Genomic DNA, 26,052 nt, shown 5'->3' with positions numbered 1-26,052 from the left:
TTATGAAAGCTCACGTCTAGGGAAAGTCATTTTGCACGCTGATGACAGCAGCATCGCGTCACTTTTGCATGCTCGAGTCCTGCAATTGTGAGTAACACAAACAAAGGAAAGAGACCTTCAGCTGCATGTCGACCAGGAAAAATTTTCACGGGCTGAAAATAGGAAAAAATCCAGACTTCGAAGACGAGCTTGCTGACTAGATTAAGCTACTCCGTGTAGATTGAGCTTGTCCTGGCCCTTGAAAGCCCACATGATGAAAAATCTACCTTAAGGGGGGACCCTGCTTCGGAGATATATTTTTTTGTTTTTGAGTACATTTTTATGAAACTTTCGCAGCTTATGTATTTTTATGTCCTGAATTCAAATATGCAATCATTTTTCTAGTACACTATGCTGTTTTCAAAATATCAAATATTTCATGTATACTGTTGGGAGCAAGATTTATTTATAAATTGTAAGAGTTATAAAGCAAATCAGCATATCACAATAAGCTGGAATGAATACTGTTTGCAATAAAACAAGAATGGATGTTCTAGGCCCAATTGAACAAAAGTTATAGAACGTTGAACACTCGGCAAGTCAGCGATTTCGAGCTCGGTCAAACTGGGATCAAGCTGGGAATGTTCAACATACCATAACTTTTGTTCAAGTTGGCCTAGAACATCCATTCTTGTCTTATTGCGTACAGCATTGATTCCAGGTTATTGTGATAGGCTGATTTGCTTGATAACTCTCACAGTTTAGAAATAAAGCCTGCTCCTAACAATACAAAAACTATTTAATAGTTTCAAAACTACATATTGTATTAGAACAATAATTGCATGTTTGAAATCAGCACATAAAAATACATAAGCTGTGAAAGTTTCGTAATGATACGCTCAAAAACAAGAAACATGTTTCAGAAGCAGGGTCTCCCCTTAAAGCCAGGAAAACTGGCTCACTGAAGAAAACAAACTGCCAGGATAATAAATTTGCCTTTCTTTGAGAGCAAATTGTACTTGTTTCTTTCTCTTTCTTCTGATCATCAACATGGGGCCCATCAGCTTTATAGTAAATAAGTGATATCATTACATTCAGATACATTTCTATTTTGAACCTGTGAAAATAGGGAGCACGTTACATTCGAGTAAATACAGAACATTTCCCTCGGGTAGTACCAATGAGGCGTCATACTAGGCAGGACCGGTGTAAAATTTCACAACATACCGTATTTACTCACATAATTTGCGCACTTTTTTTCGCGAATTTGAAGCTCCGAAAAGGGGGTGCGCAAATTACACGGAGATTTCGCGAGCACATCTGAAATAACGCACAATATATAGTCCTAACATGCGCAATATATTACATTAAAGAAGAAAATAAATTATAGCGCAAACGAAGGGTTTTTAACAGAATTAGCACATACTTTAACCAGCCAGATTTGGTCATGCACGGTCTAGTCAGAATCACTGGCTGAGAAGTCCGACTGAGAATCATTGCCGCGGCCGCTGTCACCGCCCTCCCAAAGCGCGTCATCCTTGGTTCCGTAGAGCGACGCTGGGAGTAACGAGGTGCCACGGCACGGCGATACCGGTGGGCCTAAGCTCTCGCACATATTTGAAAAGGTATTCTTCAACGGCAGGAAACTTTCCATGCTTCGGTCCTCGGAACGGTCTCCTTCCCGGTCTTGTATTAAAAAGCGAACTCTTCTGCGGCACGGTTCCCGTTTCCTTAGGCAAATCCTATAACAGTGAGCTTGAATTTTGCCGAATAGTTATTGTAGCCCAGCGCAAGAGAACAGTGAAAACGCAACTGGCTGATCGCGAAACCTAAACTTCCGAAATCAACGAAGGCTGCGTCGCAGCGCGGACGCAGAGGAGGGGGGTCCCTCGCACACCTCCGATGCAGAAAGTAGTCCGTACCGTGTCGCGTGCATGCATTCTCATGGCGGGAGAACGCTCGAACAGTTCCGACAACCCGTGAACACAGGTTTGGGTGTTTGGGTACGGTTGGTACGGTCTCGGCAGTTTCCGGAGAATAGAACGAAGTAATCGGAAGAAGGGACTTCGCACTCTTGTGTATGATTGCGCTCGCCTGCTCGGTGAGGGCCGCGGGGGCGAGGCCGTCCCAAGTTTCCCCGTGCGCGCGCGCCGGCGAGCTGGCTAGAGCGGGGCGGGGAGCGCAAAATATGCGAGTAAATATTTTTTTTAGCAAAGCTGGCTAAATATAGGCCTCCCAAGCTCGGCCAGGGGGCGCTGCGTCGCACGCGTTTCGCCGCCTTTCTTGCGAAAACCGGTCGCTCCTGTCCCCACACCAGCCTTTTGACTGCGCTGTCTCCGCACGTTCAGGCACCCTGCACGCTCTGTTCTCTGCTCGCCGTGCACGTGCAGCTTCACGTGTCGCTTGCTCTGAAGGTTTAGAAAGATCCCAGAGATGGAAAAAAACGTTTTAACGGTGGGAATCTTACCAGAGGAGGACGGTTGATCGACCACCTTTTCGGGACCGAGCAGGTCGTCAAGGGCGATGCTGTTTGTGCGAGCGCTACGTGCGTGCAGATTCTGAACGGGCACATTTCTTTGACATGAGTAGGGAGGTGACTGCGCGAGTTCTGTAATTATTAGGGGTGTGCGAATATCAAATTTTTCGAATACGAATCGAATACGAATATCTACCTTCGAATATCGAATCGAATATCGAATATCAAAGGAAAAATGCTTCCACAGTAACGATATTTTATTTAACATGTAGCTATTTGAAAAAAGAACATTAACAGCCTGACTGGCAACATAACATACACTCCAGAACACAATGTCCAGGCTAGCACAATGCACATCACAACGCAAGCAAATATCACGGCGCAATGAAAGTAATGACTAGATGTTATCATGAAGAAATATGAGTTGCTCCACATGATCAGGCAGCAGGCGCTCCCTTTTAACAGAGGCACCCCCCCCCCCCCCCGCCACTGAAAAGGCACGCTCGCTTGGAACAGAAGTGGCTGGTATAGGGAAGTACATGGGGCAAAGCTTTGCCAGACTGGGGTATCTGAAGGTGCCTACAGTCCGCCACCAGTCACGTGGGCCACTGTCTTTCTTCAGAAGTGGTCCCGCATAGTGAACGAGTGGTAGTGCGGCACGTTACGGCCGCATAATATTGCAAATGCACGGTTACATGATCGCCAACAGCGCTGCACGTCGGAGATGCACCAGCAATAAATTATACGTATTGGGGCGCTCGTCGCAGGCAGAGATCGCGTCTCCGTGTACTTACGATGTTTATCGCTCCTCTCGGCGACGTTTTTAGCTATACGAACACAGCAGAAATGTGGAAGACGAGTTATTTTATGCATGATAATCGAATCGCATATTCAATTTTTCGAATATCCGAAGTTATCGAATATTCGAAACTTTTCGAATTCACGATTTTCGAATTGAATACGAATATTTCGAATGTAATATTCGACGAATATTCGAAACTTTCGAATATTCGCACACCCCTAGTAATTATGTTACCGGTAAAACGCACATTCGTCGCGGCAGTTGCGTCTACTCGGAGCTGTCAGCAACCATCCAGCACGCTTTCGCGTGCGTTTTCTATTGATAACTTTTCAATTGCTTGGATGCCAAGTTTATCGTGCGGCTTTAAATTTATTATGAGCTCAGTGTGAAGAGCATAAATTTACATCTGCCCTGTTGAGTCACTGGCTGCATCCCAATGCACATTGTTCAGTTTCGTGGGAGTTTCATTTTTGCCGAGGTTTGCATCGAATGATAACAACGTCGGATCGCAAGTTTAATGTCGCCTTGGATTTTTTTAGAGCTCCCTTTGACAGCATAATGATATACGAAAACAAAAAAATAAATATTTCATGCCCACTTCGACGATGCATGTTTCTTGCAGAGGCGTGTTTCATTTCGAATAATATCGACGCCTGATCACGCACCGTGTTCGCTTATTCGAATGTCGCTTTGGTTGTTTCGACAGCTCGCTTGGTCAGCATCATACTATACAGGGGCGTAGCCAAGGGGGAGGGGGGGGTGGTTCAAACCCTCCCCGAAAATTTTCAATTTTGCTTGTTGCGTATATGTACACGCACAAATACAAACGCACGCACAAACATAAAGTATGGTTGGACCCCCCCCCCCCCCCGAAAAAATTTCTGGCTACGCCCCTGATACTATACAATACCCACTGGGATCGCGCATGTTTATGATTATGCCGAGATTTGTGCGCAATAATAAGCGCATCTGAATTCGCGAAGCCATCGAAAATTTAATTGCCACCTTGGTTCTTTTTTCAGCTCGTTTCCAAAGCGGCATGCAAGGCTTTTTATTGCGTGCCGAACGCATGACATTAATACGAGGCACGCCGTGGTGGATTAATTCGGATTAATTTCGGCCACCTGGGTTTCTTTAAGGTGTACGTAAATCTAAGTACGCCGGTGTTAGTGCATTTCGCTCCCATCGAAATGCAGCTGCTGTATGCGTGAATCGAACCCATGCATTGACCACGATTTTATCAGCGCAACACTTCAGCCTTCTAAGCCATCACGGCGTGTCGCATGCAAGGCCAATATAAACGCTCAGTGCAAACATACAGCTTAATTCTGTTTACAGGGAGCCGCGATGGGAAATGTACCGCAATCAGCTGAATTAAACACTTAGTACTCACGGTATGTTATTTAAACTGTGGTGTAATAAGCCCAAATGCTCCGCTGCTGTCACATTACAAATGGTTGACTCGGAAAGCCAGCGCGCAATCTCGAAACGTACAGCGGCTGTCTATTTGTTGTAACTTCGGTTCACAAACGCACTTCCCTTTCAAATGAGCACGATCATCGCGTTTCTCCCCGTTAATAGTTCGCAATACTGTGTACGACAAAAACTGCTTCAAGGTGACAAGACCGCGAAAGCATCGCGGCGAACTGCCATAATCCACTCTTGACGCCTCTGCTCCTCGCACTGCTTGCATTGGAAACGGTAGAACATGACAGGAAGTTTTCGGCTCTTCGACATTTTTAAACTTTTGTGACAGTTCACAATGCAGCAGGACTGCGTGCCTGCTTTCGAGTACGACGAAGGAACGGCACCCATGGCGTGAAAAATGCGAGATAAAAGCTCCGGGGAGCACGTTCTCCGCGCGCGCGATGGGAAAACCAAGCAAGAGCGACCCGTCCCAGCTACCGGAGTTTTCTCCTCTCTCCGCTGGGGCGGCGGACGGCGCTGCGCAAACTTGAGCGTTGGAGGCCTATTAGGGGTGCGCAAATTATGCGAGGGCACAAATTATGCGGGTAAATACGGTATTTGAGGTTTTTAGTACACTATTTCTATGGAAGCTTTGCTGGGGCCAAACTGATTCGTTGTGAAATGTGGGTCATTTCTATAACCGGGGGACGTATACTCGAAGTTCCACCGCATTTCTAAGATTGAACAGGAGCAGAGGTTCATGCGATGCCAGCTAGCTGCACACTTCGCTCTGAATACTGGGCTGCTACAAGCGAAGGCAGTAGAACTTGCCTGAGAGAAAGGCATTGCGTGCAATGATCTTAAGGACAGAAAAAACAGGGCGTCGTGTCTTATGTGCCACGCTGGACATCGCAGAAAGGCCCTGAAGCTATGAAATGCGGCTTGTGGCTTTTCAAAGCCATGTGATAAAGCTGGGGAAGAATGTTGACTTTCAGCTGGGCCAAATATGCTATGCTGAACACATCGTTACCCGTGCCATTGCCATTGGATACCTTCCTTCCGGATGCTGCAGAGTTGACAACGGAATACGCACGTGACGTTATTGCCCGCACTGACTATGCCCGTCAGCATGCCCGCAACAGATTAACACATTCTCAAGAAATACAGAAAGCACTGTTACGACGGGAGGCATCGCGACGAACGATTTCCAATGGGTTTCCTCAATCTTCTTTGGTCCCCAAAGTGATGTGCATGCCTTTCTGAGAAGCTGCTTTCTCATTAAACAGGCCCATACTGCGCACTTCCACAAGTGATGGACATCACGTACGAAATTGTTCGTGATAATCCCACAACCTCTTCTGCTCTTTTATCCCTCGACGTCGTCAGTGTATCCAGGCTCCCGCGTTACCGCCCTCCTTCTGCTGTGTCCCCATAGATGCGCCGGGTCACTGCTTTTGCCGCTGGGGGTTGCGTTATGTGGTTTTGACTGACGGTGACACTGCATAGTGCGATACAGTCGCCGACCGATTTTTCGGACCTGGAGGGGACTGAAAAATAGTCCGAAAAATTGAACAGTCCGAAAAATTCGTTTTTGCCAAAAAGTAATATTTATTGCATTCAGGCTGGCTTAAAAAATTCCTTGATGCTGCCTTGCCTCATATTACGCCTACAAGCAATTGCATTTGCCTGTATTTGCGCCAGGGTGACATCCTCGCCGTAAGCGCCCATTAGGAGTGTCACCGCGTCGATGATCTGTGCAGCCGACGGCTGCGGGCGGTCATCGTCGTCGTCGTCATCCGAGCCGCTCTCTGGCTGCGGCACAACCTGCCGCAGAATTTCGTCTTCTGTGGGCTCAGCGCATGAAACAACATTGTCGTCTGCACCAGCGAAGTCCCGAAATGTCACCGTGGCAGGAACATCCACTCCACCACTTCGCAGATCGCGGATCAAGTCCTCCCCGCCATCCATCGCGCTGTCCAGATCGCGGACGTCCGGGTCATCCGCCTCGGCCTCTTCAGCGGCACCGAAACCCGCATGCCTGAAACAATTCGCGATGGTCTCCGGCTTCACCGCCTTCCATGCCTCGGCCAGCATATGGATGGCGGCCAGGATGTCGACTTTGTAGGCTTTGCCGCTGTCAAGGCACAGCACGGTACGATTGAGCAGGCGGGCACGGTAGTGTGCTTTGATATTTCTGATGACGCCTTGATCCATTGGCTGGAGCACACTTGTGGTGTTCGGTGGCAAAAATTCCAACCGAATGGCTTCAAGGTTAGGCACGCTCCCATGCGCGCCGCAGTTGTCTACGAAAAGGATGACTTTTCTGTGCTGACGCGCAAACTTGCAGTCAAGTCTTCGTACGTACTGCTCGAACAAAGCTTAGGTGATCCACGCTTTCGAATTGCTCTCATATTCGACAGGGAGGGTTTTCATTGCCCTGAAACATCTTGGGTTTCTCGCCTTTCCTATTACAAGAAGAGGGAGCTTCTCTGTTCCGGTTGCGTTGGCACCAACCATCACTGTGATACGCTCGTTGCTGAGCTTGCCGCCGGCGCACGGGTCACCCGAAAATGCCAGAGAGCGATCTGGCAGCATTTTGAAAAACAGCCCCGTCTCGTCACAATTGAAGGTGTCTGAAGGAGCATATTCTTCGATCAAGGCTTTGAGCTTGGTGAGACGATAATCAGACACAACAGCCTGATCTACCGCTCCGCTTTCACCACTCACTTTTTTAAACAAAATTCCGTGCCTCTTCTTAAAGCCGCGCAGCTCCATCCGTAAACTTGAAATCCTGGATGCTCATTTTAAGAGCGAACGCCTCGGCCTTTTCTTTTAACAGATCTCCCGACACGGGCAAGTTCTTCGACAAAACTCCTTTTAACCACAACTTCAGGGCCTCTTCAAGGGCTGAGTGAACGCCCTTACTGTCGTTCTTCTGGAATTTGTTGCTTGAGTTCTCAAACGCTGTCAATATCTTGGTCCGGTTTTTCACATAATCGGACACCGTTTGCTTGGAGAGGTTGTATTCCTTGGCTACATCAAGCTGGGAACGTCCACTCTCGATAAGCTTGACAATCGCTATTTTCTTCTCTAACGTCAGGGTTGTGTACTTGCCACGCTTCTTCACACCACCAGGCTCTCGCGATGGCGCGGATGGCGGAGCCATGGCGTCGAGCACGTAAAATCCGATGCTGCACACACGAGAAGCACAATATGTCACGATGCGTGCGGAATGGCGACCGAACTAACAAGACAAGAATGAACAAAGAATTACTCCTTCGCCGCTTGCTCCGCTAGCTTCGCTCATCGCCGCATAGAGTTTCCTACAATACTTACTAGAGGGAACTCTGGCGCTAGTGTCTATGGGAGCTGCAACGCATGACGCTTCAGCCAGCATGGGAATGATGGGTAGTACACAAATTTGTCTAAACTTCGTACTTTCGGCTCCGTTTGGCTCCGCGTCGGCTGCATCCGCTTTGTCGCATAACGAAGTTCAGCAAATGTCAGCAGTTTCACTTCGCCACTTTAACTTCTTTAGGCTCAGCGATTCAAACCTGGTCACGAAGTTCACAACGGTCTATTCTTTTATCCGAAACAAAAGCCAAAACACACAATGAACAAAGCCACAAGTACGTTTGAAGCCACAAGCACGAAGACTAGGCAAATTTGTGTACTACCCATCATTCCCATGGTAGCTGAACGATCGCAGCGCCAGAGTCCCCTCTAGTTAATTTTAGGAAACTATGCATCGGCGTACTGTGTGATGACGATAGTGCTGACTGAAAACGAAAAAGTGGCGTCTCTTGACACACAAAAAAAAAAAAAAAAAAAAAAATCAGGCTTCACCTCCGAGATCGGCAAGCGCTTTCCCATCTCAGCGGCGGTAACGGCCATTTGAAAACCAATTCTAGCCAAGTCAACTGAAAATCCAACATGGCGGCATCCGCATTGGCTGGTGGCGTGGCTCAAAACGAGTGATTTGGTCCGAAAAATCAAACTTTCAGGTGCAAATTTGTCCGAAAAATTGGTCGAAAAAATGCATTAGGTCTATGGAACCCCTGACGGTGCATTTATGAAGTCCGGAATATCCAACAAGTCCGAATTATTGGAGTCCGAAAAATCGGTCGACGACTGTATACCCTAAAAGGCATCTGGGAGAGCGGCAAAGTGTGATGCGGTTTTGCTACTCAATCAGTTCTCTTATTTCCACTTAACAATATACTGGTGCACCTCGACATGTTGTCGGCACTCTCAGTGCTGCACAAGACTCCAAACAAGTTCAAATAAAGTTGAGTGGCAGCAATGAGAAGATGCGGCTCACCCTAATGTTACCCCGTACGGCAAATGGTCGCAAGCTTCCACCCTATGTTGTGGTCAAGTGGAAGACACTGCTGTAAAATGAGAAGTTTTGGGAAAATGCTGTCCTGCAATGCCAGGAAAAAGGGCAGATGGACGAAGCACTGGTGCTTGACTGGATAACATCTGTCGGGTGCCAGCAGCACGGAGCACTGCAGGGGTTCCGTCACTACTTGTGTTGGATGCTTTTCGCTGTCGTCAAGCCGATTCCGTGAAAAAAAACTACTGTGCGGATCTCACACCAAACGTGTCATTCCCAGAAGGACAACATCCCAGTTTCAACCACTGGATGTTCGCAATAATGAGCCTTCCAATGTCCAGATTGAGTGCTGCTACTTGCAGAGGATGACGTCTGAAAACGCAAAAGTAATGGCTACCGGACGGCTGAAACCACATACTATAGTGGTGCTTTGCCTATCTGGATGGCGGACACTAGGGGCAGCATCCCCGAGAAGCTTGTCAGTCGCTCTTTTAAGAAATGTGACATCTCAAACACACTTGGCGATACCAAAGGCGACCTTTTGTGGGAAGACAGTGCCAGTGAAAAGGACGACGAAAGAATGTTAATGGCAATGCAAGTACAGTGGAATCTGGCAATGGAATGGCAATGCAAGTACAGTGGATTATAGAAATCTCACAGGGTCGTGAAAGATATTCGTATCAGCCAAAATTCACACCACCAAAAAACGTGGAAAACTAGTGCCAAGTTAGTATTCTACGGCGTGCCTAGCATGCAACAAAAGGAAACTGGCATATATTTTCACTTATTGTTTCCCAGTGACACTGCAATGTCAACACTGCAAGTAGTTTTTAGACATCAGATCTCTTACTGGTTCATAATTAAAAGCCGCATGCACGTGTGTGAAATTAAGAGACAAGATATGCTGTGACCTGAATCAGCTGGTTGCATCTTCCAAAGTTTGGAATGCTTTCTTGCACAACACCAGTGCACAACGGCGAAAGCACACCAGCGGCGCGGCATGCACGCTCATGCTTGAGCTCCTTGTGCCCGTGTGTAATTGCCGCAACTTCCGCGGCCGCGCGGGCAGCATTTTTTCGTATCTGCGGGTCAGCATATGTTCGCATCAAACACTGCAGGCTGAAAATCGGTTCACAGCAACCATACTCCTGCACACTGTGGGCTAATGAGCCCTGGCCAGGACCACAGAAAAACTCATACCACGCCGAAATTCGTATGAGCCGTAATCTCATCATGGACATTTTACTGCTACTGCTTTCCATGAGCTTTCCTCACTCGCATGATAAGTGGATGAAAAGTTTTCTCGCTTTTGCAATCCCCAATTTACAGCTCATATCCATAAGCGGGTCCACATTATATGCGGGTAACAGCAAAAATGTAAATTTACCACAAACCTGGCAAAGACACAGACAAAATGGCTGCTGGTTCCAGCTTGACTCTACGAATCCTCTTTGGTTTACGTAAGCCTGAATCTTTATTTGCCACTCTTGGTAGCTCCGTAACATCATTTCCAGCTGAATAAGTGCCATCTGAGCGCTACCTACAACACAGAATCTGTGGCAAGGTAAGGCTTCCGCTGAAAGACATGCGCTTTGTCAGTTGGCCTCTTCGATTATACACTCCTGAGAGTCCCAGCCCCAATCACAGAGTCCTGACAGTCCCAGCACACGACTGTTGAGTATGCAGTGTTTCAGGCAGTCTGGGACAGATATTGGACAGGTAATTGAAGATGCCAGGTGACAATGCAAGTCCAATTGCATCAGCTGACTGTGTGCAGCATGAAAGTCAATATGAACGAAGTTTCATGGCAAAGGTTCACAATCGAGGCACCCGGACAAGAGGACAGGGTGTATTCCAATACTCACCGTAGATGGCTAAATAGACAGTTAAGCAAACACCGGTCATCTTAAGTCGCATTCAAATTCTCGAGAAGACAGCATCGAAGACAGATACAATACGGGCTACTTTGCAGTCCAAACAGGATGGCAGCGGAGCGGAACGCTCTGAAAGCTCAGATCTTGCTGGCATGGTCGTCTGCCCACAAGCAGGTACTTTTTACATGCTTAACCCTTTGACACGCTATGTACACAATTGTGTACACCACTTGTTTCTACTATTTCTAACAACTAGGGGCTAAGAAAGAGCATGATATATCGAGCTTTGGATGAATTGAACCTCCTGCATAATAAATTTGTCTTCATTTAACTTCATTTTGCAGTGTACTATTGCATACGATCACTTTGCTGAAGGCACTACATACTACATTTGACGAGTCGTTCGACGTGGCACTTCCCGCTACTGTTGTGTAGGGCAGGAGCGCGGCGTAACCCGCGGAGGGCCGACGGAGAGGCCGAACGACGGGAGGGCGCGTGGAGTAACGACCCAAAGACCAAGCTTCGGCGAGACTGACGAGAGACTGCTCTCCCGCGTTTATTGCAGGCGGTTTTAAGGAGCGAGAAGAACGGTTACTGGTCCACGAGGCACGGGTCACATGACCGGCATGGCCACGCCGGATTGGTGATAACAAAGAGGCATGGGGGAGACCCAGCTCCACCCAGTGGCATGTACAGGGACCTTTACTGCACTGGTGTTTCCGCGTGCCACGAGGGGTCGTACGACACAACATCGTCTCCCCCTGTCAGAAAATGCGTCCTTAAGCGGTCGTTGAAGGGTTGCTGCACATTTGCCGGCGGGAAGGAAAAATGCCCAGGACTCTCCTCCTGAGGCCCCAAGTGACAATCCTGAGCTGCAGGAATTTGTGGCTGCGCTTCAGCAGGTGCAGAGTGGCACTGGACAGCAGGGCCATCGCGAATGGCCTGCGCAGGCAACACCTGGTTGTTGATGTGCAATCTTGAATGCGGCCGTCGACCGCAGCCGCCGACGATGACGTCCTCGTCCTGGAGCCGGCGCAGCTCGCTGGCGTCCTGCTGCCGTAGCGCCAGAGGCAGCCCACGCAGCTTGGTGGGCCCTGGCACGATGTGCTGTCGCCTCTTGGCCTGGCCAGGCAGGTGCTCGAACCCCGGAGGTACACGTACAGGAAGCTGCGAGGAAACTGGTGTAGCCAGACGACACGTCAACGTTGCGCCGTCGATCAGGAGTCCCAATTGCTGGATGGCGTCGAGCCCCAGCGGTGAAGTGCCGTGTGCTGTCACGTAGAAGGTGACGAAGACCCGCTTGCCTTGGTGCTGCAAGTCCGTGCGGAAATAGCCGAGGACCGGTATGCGGTGGTTCGAAAAATTGTTCAAGTGAACTGACGCTCGCAGCAGGCGATGCTTCGAAACGAAAAGTGCGTTGAAGTCCCTCTTCGTCATCAATGATGCCGTCGCCCCGGTGTCCGCTAGCAATGACATGTGGCTGTCCTCCGACGACAACAGGGATGCGCAAGTCCCTTGGGCCAGACGGCGAAGCTTGCACGGACAGGACTGTGGCAGGGCCGCAGTCAGCATCTCGGACGGGGGCAACTTCCTGCACTGACGCTTGCCGTTTACGGAAGACTGCCGCGAAATGCCCTTTGATGCGGCAAAATTGGCAAATTTTCTTTTTGGCCTGACGATTTCTGGAATTTGCCAAATGCCCTAACTTGCCGCAACGAAAACAGGGGCCGACTTGAGGCTTGGGCACAAGCTGTTGTATCTGCTGGCAGCGAACGCAGCATTGTGCCAGCGCCGTCGAGCCCGCGGAGCCATCTTGGACCCGGCCACCCGCGCCGGGGGGGAAGCCGCCGCCATGTTGAGTGACATGCGGGACCAGCGAAGCAGCCGACCCGCCATTTTGAGCCGCTGCGACGCACTGAATGCTGCCGCCGTAACTGGAGTGCGAACCGAGTAGCCGTTCATTCTCTCCGAATGCCGCGTTGGCTTTGTTGAGCGCCTCCAAGTCACGTCCAACTTCTTCGGCTTTCTGCAGCGTAAGGGCTTCCCCGTACGACAGTAGTTTGGCCCTTACATGTAGGTTGGCGACCTCGTGAATTACTTGGTCCCGTACTCTGTCGTCGTAAGTGGCACCGAACTTGCATGACAGGGCCTTTTCTTTTAGCGCGGTGACGAAGTCGAGAAACATTTCGCCGGGCAGTTGTTTGCGGCTCGTGAACAGGTGCCGCTCGGCTAGCACATTCGTTGTCTCGGCGAAAAGCCCGTCTAAAAACTGGAGCACCATGTCGTACGTCGTTTCCGTCGCCGCTTCTGTCTTCGGCACCGTGCCCGAACCAGACGCCGTAACTGCGCCTTCCGCTTCAAGCTGCTCTTGCGCGGCGAAGTATTTGCGTTGGCCCTCGATGCCGAGCGCACAGAGGAGCGCTGACATACGTCTTTCGTCCTCCCAGCCGCTTCCGCCGGCCGCCTTCAGGTGAACCTGGAAAATCTTGTGCCATATATGACAAGGAATGGGAGGCTTGCCGGGAGCGTTGAGGAACGGGGGAAGGTTTGCAAAAGGAGCCGCCATGTGTGCAGGAGGTAGGCCGTAGACGCAAGCAGGAAGGTGGCGTCGTAGAGGGAGCCGGAGCGGGAACAAAGCGAAGTCAGGTCGACGCGCTTGTAGCGTGCAGGAAGCAGCACCGACGCGCAGCAGAAAAATGTGACCCGTAGCGTAGTGTCACGTACGTCGTGCTCTTCCTGGCGTCGCCTGTCGTAGTAGCGTAGCGGTTCAACTACCTCGTCGCCATGTGTTGTGTAGGGCAGGAGCGCGGCGTAACCCGTGGCGGGCCGACGGAGAGGCCGAACGACGGGAGGGCGCGCGGAGTAATGACGCAGAGACCAAGCTTCGGCGAGACTGACGAGAGACTGCTCTCCCGCGTTTATTGCAGGCGGTTTTAAGGAGCGAGAAGAACGGTTATTGGTCCGCGAGGCACGGGTCACATGACCGGCATGGCCACGCCGGACTGGTGATAACAAAGAGGCATGGGGGAGACCCAGCTCCACCCAGTGGCATGTACAGGGACCTTTACTGCACTGGTGTTTCCGCGTGCCACGAGGGGTCGTACGACACAACAGCTACCCACGTCAAAAGTATAATTTTTCTTTGTTCAACATGGACATAACCTAAAGAATTTGTACTATATTTCTAGCCTGAGATTTTATTCTCTTTATGCAAAAACAGAACATGAATGGCTTCAGAATGAACAGATATTTAATTACAAATTAATTAGGAATGATTACTGTAACGCATAAAAATTAACGTATTACGACATTATTTTTGCTGCAATATAATATCGAGTGCCTTGAAATAACGTATCGATTTGACGCATTTACAGACAGTTCTTCATAGGTGGCGTCTGAAAGGGTTAATATAAGCCACATTCAGTATGTCCCAGATCTGAACATGAACAAAGTTAAAGAAATAACAATTTTGCTTGTTTTTCTTAGCTCCCTATTGTCGACGCGAGGTGGCGCCTCATTGCACAGACATCACGTAGACGCATTCCATAACTCGCGCAGACGCATTCCATTACTCAGACGGCTGGGGTTCGATGCTGTCTTCGAAGCTGTTAGCATAGGCTGTCTATGACGCTGTCCGGAACTTGAACAAAGCCCCAACATGGGATGCAGCAGTTCATCTTGTGTCATACCTTTGTCTGTGTGCCTCAATTGTGCGCTCACCTTTGCCATGAATCAGTACGACCATGACCACTCTTCCGTCCTGCCTGTCCACAAATGCAGAGAGGACAAGGGTGCATGCTTACCTGGAACCACTGGTCAAAGAGGCTCATGCGGCACTGGAAGAGAGAGGGTGGCGCATCAGGGTTCACGATGGCGAGGTGCGACAGCCCCAGGGCGCCGTCACCGGCCGGTCCGAGGGGTGTGTACTTCTCAGCCAGTACGTGCAGGAAGTCGTCGCGCTGCAGGTCGCTGTACTCGCCAAACCAGCTAAGGAGGTAAGCCGACTGCTCGGCAGCGCTGCACGCGGGGCCCTTCTGGCTCAGCATCTTTGCCCACCACGATTCTGGAAAGAAGTCGCACCAATGTTTAAAGGGACACTAGGGAGAAAGATTATCCGAGTGTTTACTACTACATTATGCCCTTCAAAAACACCGAGAACACTGATCTTAGAACAGAGACTTTAGTAAGCATGAAAGAAGGGGAATCGTTCGAGGGGCTCGTTTCTTCATTAGACACAATCGAAGAAACCAATAGACAAAAAGCATGGGCAACGTTATTTGCTGTTTTTGACTTAGTCTAATGATTATGACCTATATTGAAAGGCATTAAAGCCGATGAAAAAGCAACCGTTTTTTTTCCATCAGGGGGATCCGAACCCACAACCTTTTAATTGCGAATCCGTTGCTCTACCGATTGAGCTATGCGGAGGGTGCTTGATTGTCTGTTGGTATCATAGGTTAGTACACCACAATAGACATGAAAACAAAAGGTAAGTGGCAATTCCACCGAAAACTTTATCAAGTTCAAGCTTAATTTATCACTGGCAATAACCCACGTGGCGTAAATATTGAGTATTTTTACTGGGCTGGAATGAACTAAATATGAAAATAAGTTAGGAGCCCAAGACATCGCACCAACGTAACGGCACCAGGGTTCTGGTGAAAAATTTAAACAATAAAACTGTAGCCCTTGATTTCTCTTGCAGTAACTCAAAGCACGCCTTTAGCATCACAAAAATGTTTAGAAGACACAAACAGGTCCCTTTTGTAAAGGTAATCCCACAAGGACAAAGCACTGTAAAGGCCATATATGCATTTCTGCCACATTCTCGCGCCAACAAAATTCCCACAAGAACGAAATTTTATGCTTTCCCCGCCGATTTCGTTATTGCGGGTTTCAACTGTATACTGATGTAACGGACATTTGTTTGTTGCTTCCTTGATAATCTGGATAATTCAACATTCGGTTAGTTCGGACACTTTTTCCAGACCCGTGAAATCCAAATCAACGAGGCTTTACTGTACGACGTTTGCCTTGACCAGGGAACGAATCAGAAGACGTTCGAAATGAAATATTGCATTAATGAACTTCAACTCCATCATAAGAGCAGTAAACACGGTCGTACCTCTCCTCGTTCAGGGAAACCACGATGAATATGACGTGGGAAGGGCGGGGGGGGGGGGCGGGGGGGGGGGGTGTCACGGGGCCAGTGCCTGAGCCAGCAGGGGCTCTCGTTGTGCCAGGGAGCCGAGGAAGCGCGCCACGAAAGGACCGTCACGCTGCGCCAGGGTATGCAGGAACTCCCGCTGGCCCTCTGGTCCCCAGGAGGCAAAGTAGAGCTCGCACAGGGACAGCTGGCAGTGCAGCACCGAAGGACAGTTGCGGCGCGAAAGCGACAGTGCGTCTAGCTGGCCACACAGTTCACCTGGCGACACGTGAAGACAACGCACGTTAAGTTGCTGCTTTCAAACACGCATGCATAAACAGATGCAACAGCCTGTTCACACACCTGTCCAATGATGCACATTAAAACACTAGAGAAACAAAAGGCCATTAAGGAGACCCTAAACCACCTCCGATGTTTTTTTTTTTCTAATATTTCAAGTAAATGCACGTATCGAGTTCAGAGTGCCATCATAATCAACAGCACCAAACGCATCATTCGGTACAAAATAAAGAAAACAATACCGTGCTTCTCTCCGTTACTTTCAGAATCCTCAGCATTGGTCGTGACATCACCTGGGGAATCTGGTCGTTTCAGCAGCAGAAAGAACTTGTTTGCCTGCTGCAGGTACGCACGCTCCCTGCTTATCCTCCTCGCACAACGAGGATGAACACTCGGCCAGGATGAGAGACGAGTCAACGCACAGAGCGTAGCAAAAGAGCGACACAAGCGAGGGCCGCATTTCGATCATCAAACGCATCTTCCGCTGTTATGACAACCATTAAAAAAATTCTTGCGACCACGTGTACGTTGTAGACACGTGCACAACTGTAACACCACAACTAAATTTCGACCTCTGGGTGGTTTAGGGGCCCTTTAAAATCTGGAGGCCTCCCCGACTTCTTTGTATGCTTTTTATGAAATGGTATCAGTCAAGCTTTGATGCGTATGTCTCACAGAAGTATAACCATCACCTCTGATTCGTGATCAGCATATTTAATTTATGTGCAGTGCAGTACAAAGGTATCTTCCAAAGATCTCCAGTCACTTCTACTTTGAAAGACTTCACCTTATAACAACCTGCGAATCTGCAAATTTACAGCTTCATCCCTCCCTGCAATCATTGGTTGCCCAAAAACTCCCCCATTTCCCTCGACAGCCATGAAAGACACCTTTTGATCTATTCTAGCCAATGCACACTGGCAGTTCAGCTTCGTTTCTTCTAATGTGAACTTCTATGTCAGTTATTCACTTCTGTGCTCAAGTACCTGCTGCTGTTTTCCTAACTTGTAACGTTACATCTTCCACTTCCTGGTTCGTTGCTCACTAGGTTTTCAGCACACATGTGATGAGAGACGCCACATTTGAGTTTCTGTAGACTCTTCCATACTACCTGGTCCTTTTTCTGTGTCCCCCCAAAAAAAGTATGCTTAAAGCAGTTTCACATCGCCGACAGCATGAATTGCCAAGCAGCTATCAGGCGCATGTGCACAGAGCCGCTACAAAGAACACATGCCACGAATGTGGGCACTCGCTCCTGCTTTGCGAATGCTCCATACGAGGAATGCTGGGATAGTTTACCAATGCAGCCCAACGTGTATAGTGGACGAGAGGGGTAGAGCTATTCACTTCTCTGATGGCGCCAAACACACCGGTTGCATCATGCAGTCAGAATATAGAGACACCGGTCTTTGCCGATCGTGATGCAGCGGGGCCCAATGTGTGCCTTTGTTACAATGGAGTACATCCTCGCCTCAAGTACACTCGACAGACAGCTGGTGACAGCACGAGCATATGAATACCGAGTCCTTTAGCCCACCAAGACGACATTTTGCCTGTGGCCTGAGGAATACAAACTCCTGCTCGGGCGACTTCGTTTTTCTTTTAACTTCAACTTAGCTGGGTCATTTTATGCCAACTTCACCTATCTGGGCGCTCGACAAAAATCAATTTCTCTGGAAAAATCTGAGAAAATTACACACGTATAGACATTAGTCCGTATAGACATTATTGGGGGAATTTTGGCATCTAAGCCAATGGTATTGTTATATTTTTACCTCTGTTTATCGTCTCCTTGATATGTAATATACATCATAAAGTACTAACAAAGGGAACTGAAAAGCATGTGCTACGAATACATTACCTCTTTTTTTTATGCAGTAAATTCAGTCGGTTTGTACTGCCCCCATAGCAAAATAATGCAATGGTGGGACTAAACTTCAAAAAAGTTTTTCTTCACTAAAACAAAAACTACTTCGATTAAACTTTCTGTGGACGAAGTTGTTATGATTCTCAATCGTATGCGCTTTTCTGCTAATTTTTTCTTGGACCACCTTAGAGTGCTACAGGCGTCTGAACATAGGCCAATGTAGCGTTTTTTACAAGTTCAGGATTTTATTTTAAAGCCTGTGCGCTGCACACAGCCATAACAAGAATTTTAGGCGATAGTATGTTTTATGGAGAGTTCTACAAAAATAATTGATGTATTTGATCTACAGTCGTCTTTTGTAAAAAAATTCCCGAAAACGCTGCAATTTACCCAATTTTACCTACGCGCCAAGGAGTGAAAAACATAAGGCTACATTAAGCAACTGTCCTATAATAAAAGTGCGATGCTCTAAAAACGCAAAAAAAAAGCAAGTTTCGAATTAATGCGTAAAACGGTCCATTTATAGCGAATTTTTCTTTTGTACCTGGTTTTCCGCCACATAGAGAAGTTCAAATGGCGCTCACGTGCCCGAAAAATTTTTGCCGCTCAAAATATTTCGGGAAAATACTGCAGGACTAATGTCTATACGTGTGTAATTTTCTCAGATTTTTTCCAGAGAAACTGATTTTTGTCGAGCGCCCCGGCTGGGACAGTTGGCGTGGAATGACCCAGCTTGCATTAATTTACGTTCCCTAGAGCTGGTGGCCCAATGTCATGGCCAAAATAAGTGCTGATTTCAGGACTCACTGGCGGGATCTTCCTTGGGGGGTGCCAAGTGGGCGAGAAGCGTGGCAGAGAAGGCCTCCCTCTGGGCAGTGTTCCACAGGGAGAACCAATGCAGCACACAGCTCACCTCGAGACGGCTCGTGCCAGCCAGGCCCCCCCTCATCAAGGGCGACAACCGGCTTCTCCTACAAATGGGCAGTAACTACAGTCGACGCAGAACAGTGAGCAACGCACAGCACTTTATCCAGTTTTCTTTTTCACATTGGGTTCCATCTTGAACATTCGGATCAAGCGTGCACCAACTAGCTCTACAACATGTTTTGATAGCTAAGTAGGATTTATACTTGGGCGCGTTAGTAAGGAATCATAATTATGATATGGTGCCACAATGTATGACAAAATCACAGAGGAACACATGAAACACAAGTGCTGAAACACTGTGTTTCGTGCGCTCAGATGAAGAAACGAGCCTTCGAAAATTTCCTTCCTTATTTATTTATAGCGAGGGTCTCGTTCCGGCAGAGCTGATGGGCTTATTGGTCAGCTGTCCGCTTGATAAAGGCTCACGTGCTATGTGACGCCATCTGGCACAAACACAGTGTGTTCCACACTCGCCGTCATGGCTAAGGGCGGCGCTGACTAACACTCCCAGGGTTTGCATACACATAAATACCTGATAAGTGGACAGGGGGACAACCGCCGCTGTAGTCGAGTTCATAAAAGCATCAGGCGCATAATCCGAAGGTTGCAGGTTCGGTCCCTGCCGGTGGCAAGTTGTCTTTTCGTCCATTTTACTTTATCCACATCTATACCACAATTATTACGATACACCTAAACACAACAATTAACGTGCTCTACACCTTCTTTGGCTTCATTATCTGCTGGTTTTCATTAAGGGTGTGTTCCTCTAGTGATTTTGTAGTACTTTGTGATGCCATTTCATAATTACGAGTTTTGAGAGTTAACACATGGTACTGTTACAGTTTCGTTTCGAATGGTTGTCTGTTGCATGGTGCCAGTTGCACCATCCTGTAGAATACAAAGAAATAAACAACATGGGATAAGTTTCCATGTACAATCCACAGTGTATGCTTGTGCCAAAACTCATGTCATTCATGTGTGTGTGCTCCTTAGGGCTAACTGTTGATGACGACCACAGTCCGTCCACTTCTCGGTACTGCCAGCATACACACGTAACAGGCACTTCAGTTTTTCTGCAGAAATTGGGCAATTTTACCCCAGAGGAAAAGCACTGACAGCGACAGCAATGCACTCCAGTGTTGCTAACACAGAAAAGCCAAAGGTTTTTGTGTGCGTGTGCAAGTGTTACACGTTGGCGGGAACTCAGTTTCCCTTTTCTCAACACTGCCACAAAAATCAGCTTGAGCCCACGACAGCTTACCTTGAAAGAAGTATTCCTAACTGCATTGTGCTGCTTAAAATGCCATTAGCGTGAGCAGCCAGAAACGCCTACAGAGCACCCTGACAAAAACATAGAGGAGGAAATGCACCATTCGTGCGCGATGTACATGTCTACCTGTGATGTCGGTGATGCTCATGGAACTGGCAAACCATCACAGAGAGCAAGAAGAGTCACTAAACACATCATATCTATGATGATGTCACGAAGTGTCGTCAGCTCAGAAGAGCACTCGTGCTTACATGAAAGTCCTATTACAATATACTCAAGGCTGATTTTTCCACTAACAGTTGGTCAGAGGCACCTAATAATAATAATATCTGGGGTTTAACGTCCCAAAACCACGATATGATTATGAGAGACGCCGTAGTGGAGGGCTCCGGAAATTTCGACCACCTGGGGTTCTTTAACGTGCACCTAAGTCTAAGTACACGGGCCTCAAACATTTTCGCCTCCCTCGAAAATGCAGCCGCCGTGGTCAGAGGCACCTACAAATGCAGGATAATCAAACGTAAAGATCTCGAGTTTGAAATTTTGCTGTCACAGTTACTTAAATAGGTCCTCAACAGTCAATTTCACTTCTGTTCCAACTATTCTGTGAGGCCACACAGTGAAGGCAGTAGTACCACAAGGACGAAACACTGCGAAGTTTGGACGCTTGCCCCACCACAGCTAGCTTGGTCATCAGCTGTGCTCCTATACTGGGCCTGTAAAAATGGCATGTATGGAATTTCCATCAACATGTCACTGAGCCCTAGGCGCATTTGCCACACCTGTCGCCGTTACCCGACAATCCAAACAAGCCCCGTCAACAATTTGTAGAGCAGTAGGGTACAGCTGGATCTCTGGAACTTCGCAACTGTTCAATGCAACCCATCTTCATTATGCTGGAAGTTGACCCACCACAACCCAATGCCTCGGTGCCTACTGTGGTTTGCCCTGGGCCCATAGCATCAGCAGTGATGTGATCAGTCGAAGCTAATTCGGTGCAGCCTCTGGAGCAGCTAAAACCTCGTTCTGGAGCAGCAAATCAGTCTTTTGGAGCAGTTGCTCACATTTTCAAGCACAACTTTTTAAGTTGCTAAGCAGGCGGAGTTTTACCATGTTGAACACAATAAATATATGCACACATACATGTATAGTTGTACACAATGTCCCAAAAGGTGAAATTAGCTCGGGGATCATCGCTTTCTTGCGGACAGCCCTAAACTTCTATATATCCGTGACACTGGTCGCCCGACATTTCCTCCCTATACAATTGTTATTCAGTGGGGTATTCCGAGAAGCTCCAGACAGCGCGAATTTTCCATGCATATTCTTTTTATTATTGAAAGAACTATTATGATGACGTCAGGCTTTCTGTACAACCTAGGCGCATATCATTTAGACAGGTTCCATGTGGAATTTTCGGCGAAGTCGAGAATCAGCTCTGATACACCGGAATAAGGCATCACTAAGCTTTCCCGATAGGCCACTGCAGCAGCTGGAATCGCTGATAAATCCTTGCTGTTGTATGGTATTAAACTTGAGTACCCTGTGTGATATCTCTTGGAGGTCGGCACAAATAGCACTACGATTCTTTAGTTCAGATAACCTAGCTAGAACGAAAAGTTCTAATACATACATGAAATGCAACTAACCTTGAAGACTGGTGTGTCATAAAAACTTGCAATTTTACAGATTATTAATTATGTGTTACTCCAAATGATTCAGTAACTATTTTTACCTGACGATGTAATTTCATGGTACGGGTAGTTGGCACTGTTTGGCAGGGAGCCCCCGAACCTCTCCTTCCCAGCCGGTGAAATAAACATGCAGATTTAACAGTTGAATTTAATCTAGACTTGTAGTATAGTGCTAAAATAAACATTGTGCATGTAAACTTCATATTTTGGTCAACACAATTATTTATACTGTGTGCCTGCCACAATACATGGCAACTTCAGCTTCCCTCCCCAGTGTTAGCGTATGGATCCGTACATCAAGCTCTTGTACAACCTGCCAGCTAATATTATTTCGTGTGCCACTATCTCCTTGCAATAAGCAAAGCATTATGGCAGTGCAAGTGCTTCGGTGCCGAAGTCACCCTTTACGAGTCACTGTGTGCATGTCTCTGCCTTGCAGCTGGGCAAGATGGTCGCAACGGGCAAAGTTATAGCACAACTGGTGGTGAGGGATGAACATTATTGGAAGCTCAATCAAGAATTGGGTGGCAACTGCGATCTACTAATCACCATTACTAATCACCATTAGCTCAATCGAATAGTATTCTCTACTGAATACGTAGTTGCTGGCTCTGAGACAGTTTCTTTAACTACACAGCTCTCGCCTCTCTGGTCCAATAACCCCTAGAAGTTACAACGGCAACTTATCTAAGTAACTCGCGCACCTGCCATCTTTTTTCCTCTCCGAAAGACTGCAAAAATGACGTCTTGGCGCATGCTCGGTGCAAAGTATGCGATTTCTGCCGAAATGTAGCAGGATGTAGGAGGTTTCACTTCTTGGCGCAGTTTAGCGCAGTAATCACATCACTGCATTAGTGAGACTTCCCCCTCCCCTCATGTTCATTGACATGGAAGATCATGTGGAAGATCAGTGACATGTATTGGAATTGGCTTGACTTCTATGACTAGGTGGGAACCTACAACAACTTGAAAGACAGCAAGAGACTGAATAATGAGGCACTTTGAGTGCCCTCACAATAGTCGTAGTGAAACCAGAAACATGTTCTCACAATGTGGGCAGCTTTTATCATAACCTTCATGTAGGTATTCGGGTGCCCTGCCATTTGCAAACTCAGTGCCAATCAATGTCAGCGTTGTAGTGCATAGCAGAGTGGTGAGGCACTCAACGGTTATATAAAGGTTGTCAACGATCTCTGTAACTGCAACAAAGTGGTGAAGGCAATTCTGAGAAGATTAAGCACATCTTAAAAGGTATCGAAGACGACACCTTTCTGGTGCTGTTAGCAAAAAAGTCTATCAACAAACAGCCCCTGAAGTCGCCAGTCTTTGTGGAAGCTTTGATGAACTGAGCAAACAATAAGTTGTCACCAATTGACTTCCTAAACATGCCAGCTCCGATGAGCACCGTTATCACTTCCATGCATAGACTGCCAAACTATACTTTTCACCCATCCATGGGCCCACTAGCAACTCTACCATTCGGATAGTGGAACACGCATGCACAACATGCTTCCATTCTGACCTCGCTGAATGTGTGTGACAACTACACTGCTGCCTCCATAAGGCAAAGAATGCCAATGTATGTCCACCCTGGTACACATATAGTCCATGCTTCCCACAATACTGGCATTGTTTTGGACGGCCCCAATTTTTTTTTGTCAGCAAGACAGCATTGACCACTTGCTGTTCGTCTTCGCCTTGTCGCACCCTTTCATCAATGCAGCATCGGAAGGCTTTTCTGTGACGAGAAAATGAAATATTGCAGTTCAAGAGAAAAGAAGAAGTACAATGCCAATGAAATGTACAAGGCCTCGTGCTTCCCTTGCAAATGTTATCGAAGTCACACCAGAAGCAATATGGACGTTAGTGCTTCTGGGTATCAGTGCTGCACTGTTGCTGATAGAGGGACATACTTGCTGCAATGAGGGGAAAGTGACACCACTGCCCTTCGATCTACTCATCTGTGCTGGCAATGCACAAAACGTGGAATCTTCAGGTGCCTGCACAGCTTATGCCATCGTTCAAGAAGTTTTTAACATCATTGTTAAGGGTGTCTGTTGGGGGTTATCAAAGTAGTATTGATAAGCATAGCACCAGCATATAAAGCAAGAGGGCTAGCCTAGTCTAAGCCATGCAACGATGATGGGCCTTCCTAACATGCCAATCTTCCTCCCAGCACTCGGAACCAGTAGCAGCACAGGAGATGCCAAACAAGCTGGAGTGAGCATCACGATGTCACAAATTCCTGCCCTAATGCTACAACATTCTGTATGACCATGACATGACCTACTAACCTCCTGGCAAAGGAAACCGAAGTTGGCTGTAGAAAAGCTAATAGACATTACTGTGCATACTGCAAGGCCTCGCACCTTCCTAGCATTTTGTGGTCTAGCCACCTTCTGTTAATATGCAAAAAAGCACAATTGAAAATATCGTGTCAGTATTTGGAAATGTGACAGATTATTTTTCGGGCACCATACAGAAAATAAATGCGGATGTATATCATCCACATCATATTCATAATAAATATGCCATCATCATTGGCCTATATAAGTACATGGCCTGCAAAAGCCCCTTTCAGTCCCGTCCTGCCCCTTAAAACTGTTTAATCACATGACCTGGTCCTCTGCTGCCCTTGACTGCATTATTGTTACCCTGGCACCCATTTCGATACTCCAGCACATTACAGGTTATCTCCACTACCCCTTCCTTACACGATTTGCTTTAGTAAGCTTCCACACAGATGAAAATGCAGTGTTTGGTGATTTTGTAAGCAAAACCATGTTCAGGCTCACATCAAAAACGCAATGGTCCTATCCCCACTGTAGTGTAGTGCCACTGCTCCATCAGCTTTATAAATGCATCACCTGAAATACAGTTTTTCTTCCCTAGCAAAATGTCTTTTATCCTGCATCTCAGGAAGAAAATTATCTGTTTGGATTTGCTCTATACTCTACGCTGTCCGATCTCTGGTTCTTACCACTAGTCGGACCTCGATGTACGAACCCCAACAGTAAATAATCTTGAACATTTTTCCAGTGCCAGTGTGTGATAAAATATATATTTACAGGGTTCGTACAGGTTTCCAAGAAAAAAAGTCCAAGGACATTTGAGGACTTTCAAGGCTCAGTCTCTGGTCTTTCAAGGACATCAAAATGGCATCCAAAGGAGGATTTTTTTTTACTATAGTGACATTTCCAAAGTCTGACTGGTTTTACTGCACTTGTAATTTAAACATAGTAGTCTTATTACACTATAGAAATGTAGAGCCTTGATCCCATCTAAAGTAACTTGCAACACACAACAAATGTTCAGTATAGCTGCCGTGGCTTCTCTAGTATTTACTAGTCTTTACTTTGTTAGAGTGTGCCATTTTCATGTGCTGCTCACTTGAAATGGGAGAAAAGCAGCATAACCCCTTCAGGCGCGAATTATGATGCACTGTCTGCGAATGTGTCAAATTCATGTACCATAATTCCAAGGCACTCAATATTACATTCTCGAAAGAAAATGAAGTTTTGTGTGAGTTTCAGTAATTAATTGTAATTAGCACGTAATTAAACAGTTCATTATTCTGCAATCAGTCACGTTCCATTTTGACATAAAAATGATGAAATCATAGGCTCCAAATACGTCCGGAATTAGTTTTTGGTTGCATTCATTTCGAGAAAAGAAAAGTAATACTCTCGACGATGGTTCTGGAACGCAGCATGTCGAACGACCCATCGAACATCGTAGTGCCTTCACCAAAGTGATCGGCTACAGTCACACGCAGCGCAGTGAGGTTAAGTCAAGACCTAATGACTATGCAGAAGGTTCAAGTCGTCCAACGATCAATGTATCTTGCTCTCTTTCGGCCACTAGTTGACACGACTAGCATAGACAAGCTGCATACACAAACGTAGCCACCGCCGCTGAAAGGGATAAATGCAGGAGACAGAGGGAAGGCGTAAACAGAGAGAGAGAGAAAGCAA

General features: G+C 47.3%; 2 protein-coding genes across 6 annotated transcripts in view; both read right to left on the bottom strand.

Annotated features, from left to right (window-relative positions):
* Window positions 1-26,052, bottom strand: part of LOC119373808 (uncharacterized) — a 49,966-nt gene that overhangs the window by 9,732 nt on the left and 14,182 nt on the right. For 3 of the 5 annotated variants that reach the window (XM_037643865.2, XM_049410819.1, XM_037643864.2), the window contains 3 exons: window positions 18,995-19,158; window positions 16,000-16,299; window positions 14,678-14,937 (listed from right to left, as the gene is read on the bottom strand). In XM_037643865.2, the coding sequence (XP_037499793.1) occupies window positions 14,678-14,920 (243 nt within the window). In that variant the 5' untranslated portion in view covers window positions 14,921-14,937; window positions 16,000-16,299; window positions 18,995-19,158. Of the gene's footprint in view, window positions 1-14,677; window positions 14,938-15,999; window positions 16,300-18,994; window positions 19,176-26,052 lie in introns of all 5 variants that reach the window. The other 2 variants (XM_037643866.2, XM_037643871.2) reach the window with 1 other exon arrangement.
* On the bottom strand, window positions 16,073-19,136 carry LOC119374882 (uncharacterized protein C14orf119). Its single transcript, XM_037645086.1, has 2 exons — window positions 18,995-19,136; window positions 16,073-16,299 (listed from the first exon to the last, which is right to left on the bottom strand). The coding sequence occupies exons 1-2, from the start codon at window positions 19,134-19,136 to the stop codon at window positions 16,073-16,075; spliced, it is 369 nt and encodes a 122-aa protein (XP_037501014.1).

Source organism: Rhipicephalus sanguineus, chromosome 11, assembly GCF_013339695.2.
Source record: "Rhipicephalus sanguineus isolate Rsan-2018 chromosome 11, BIME_Rsan_1.4, whole genome shotgun sequence".
In the NCBI taxonomy this organism is placed as follows: Eukaryota; Metazoa; Arthropoda; class Arachnida; order Ixodida; family Ixodidae; genus Rhipicephalus; species Rhipicephalus sanguineus.
This window is presented reverse-complemented; position numbering and strand designations above follow the sequence as displayed.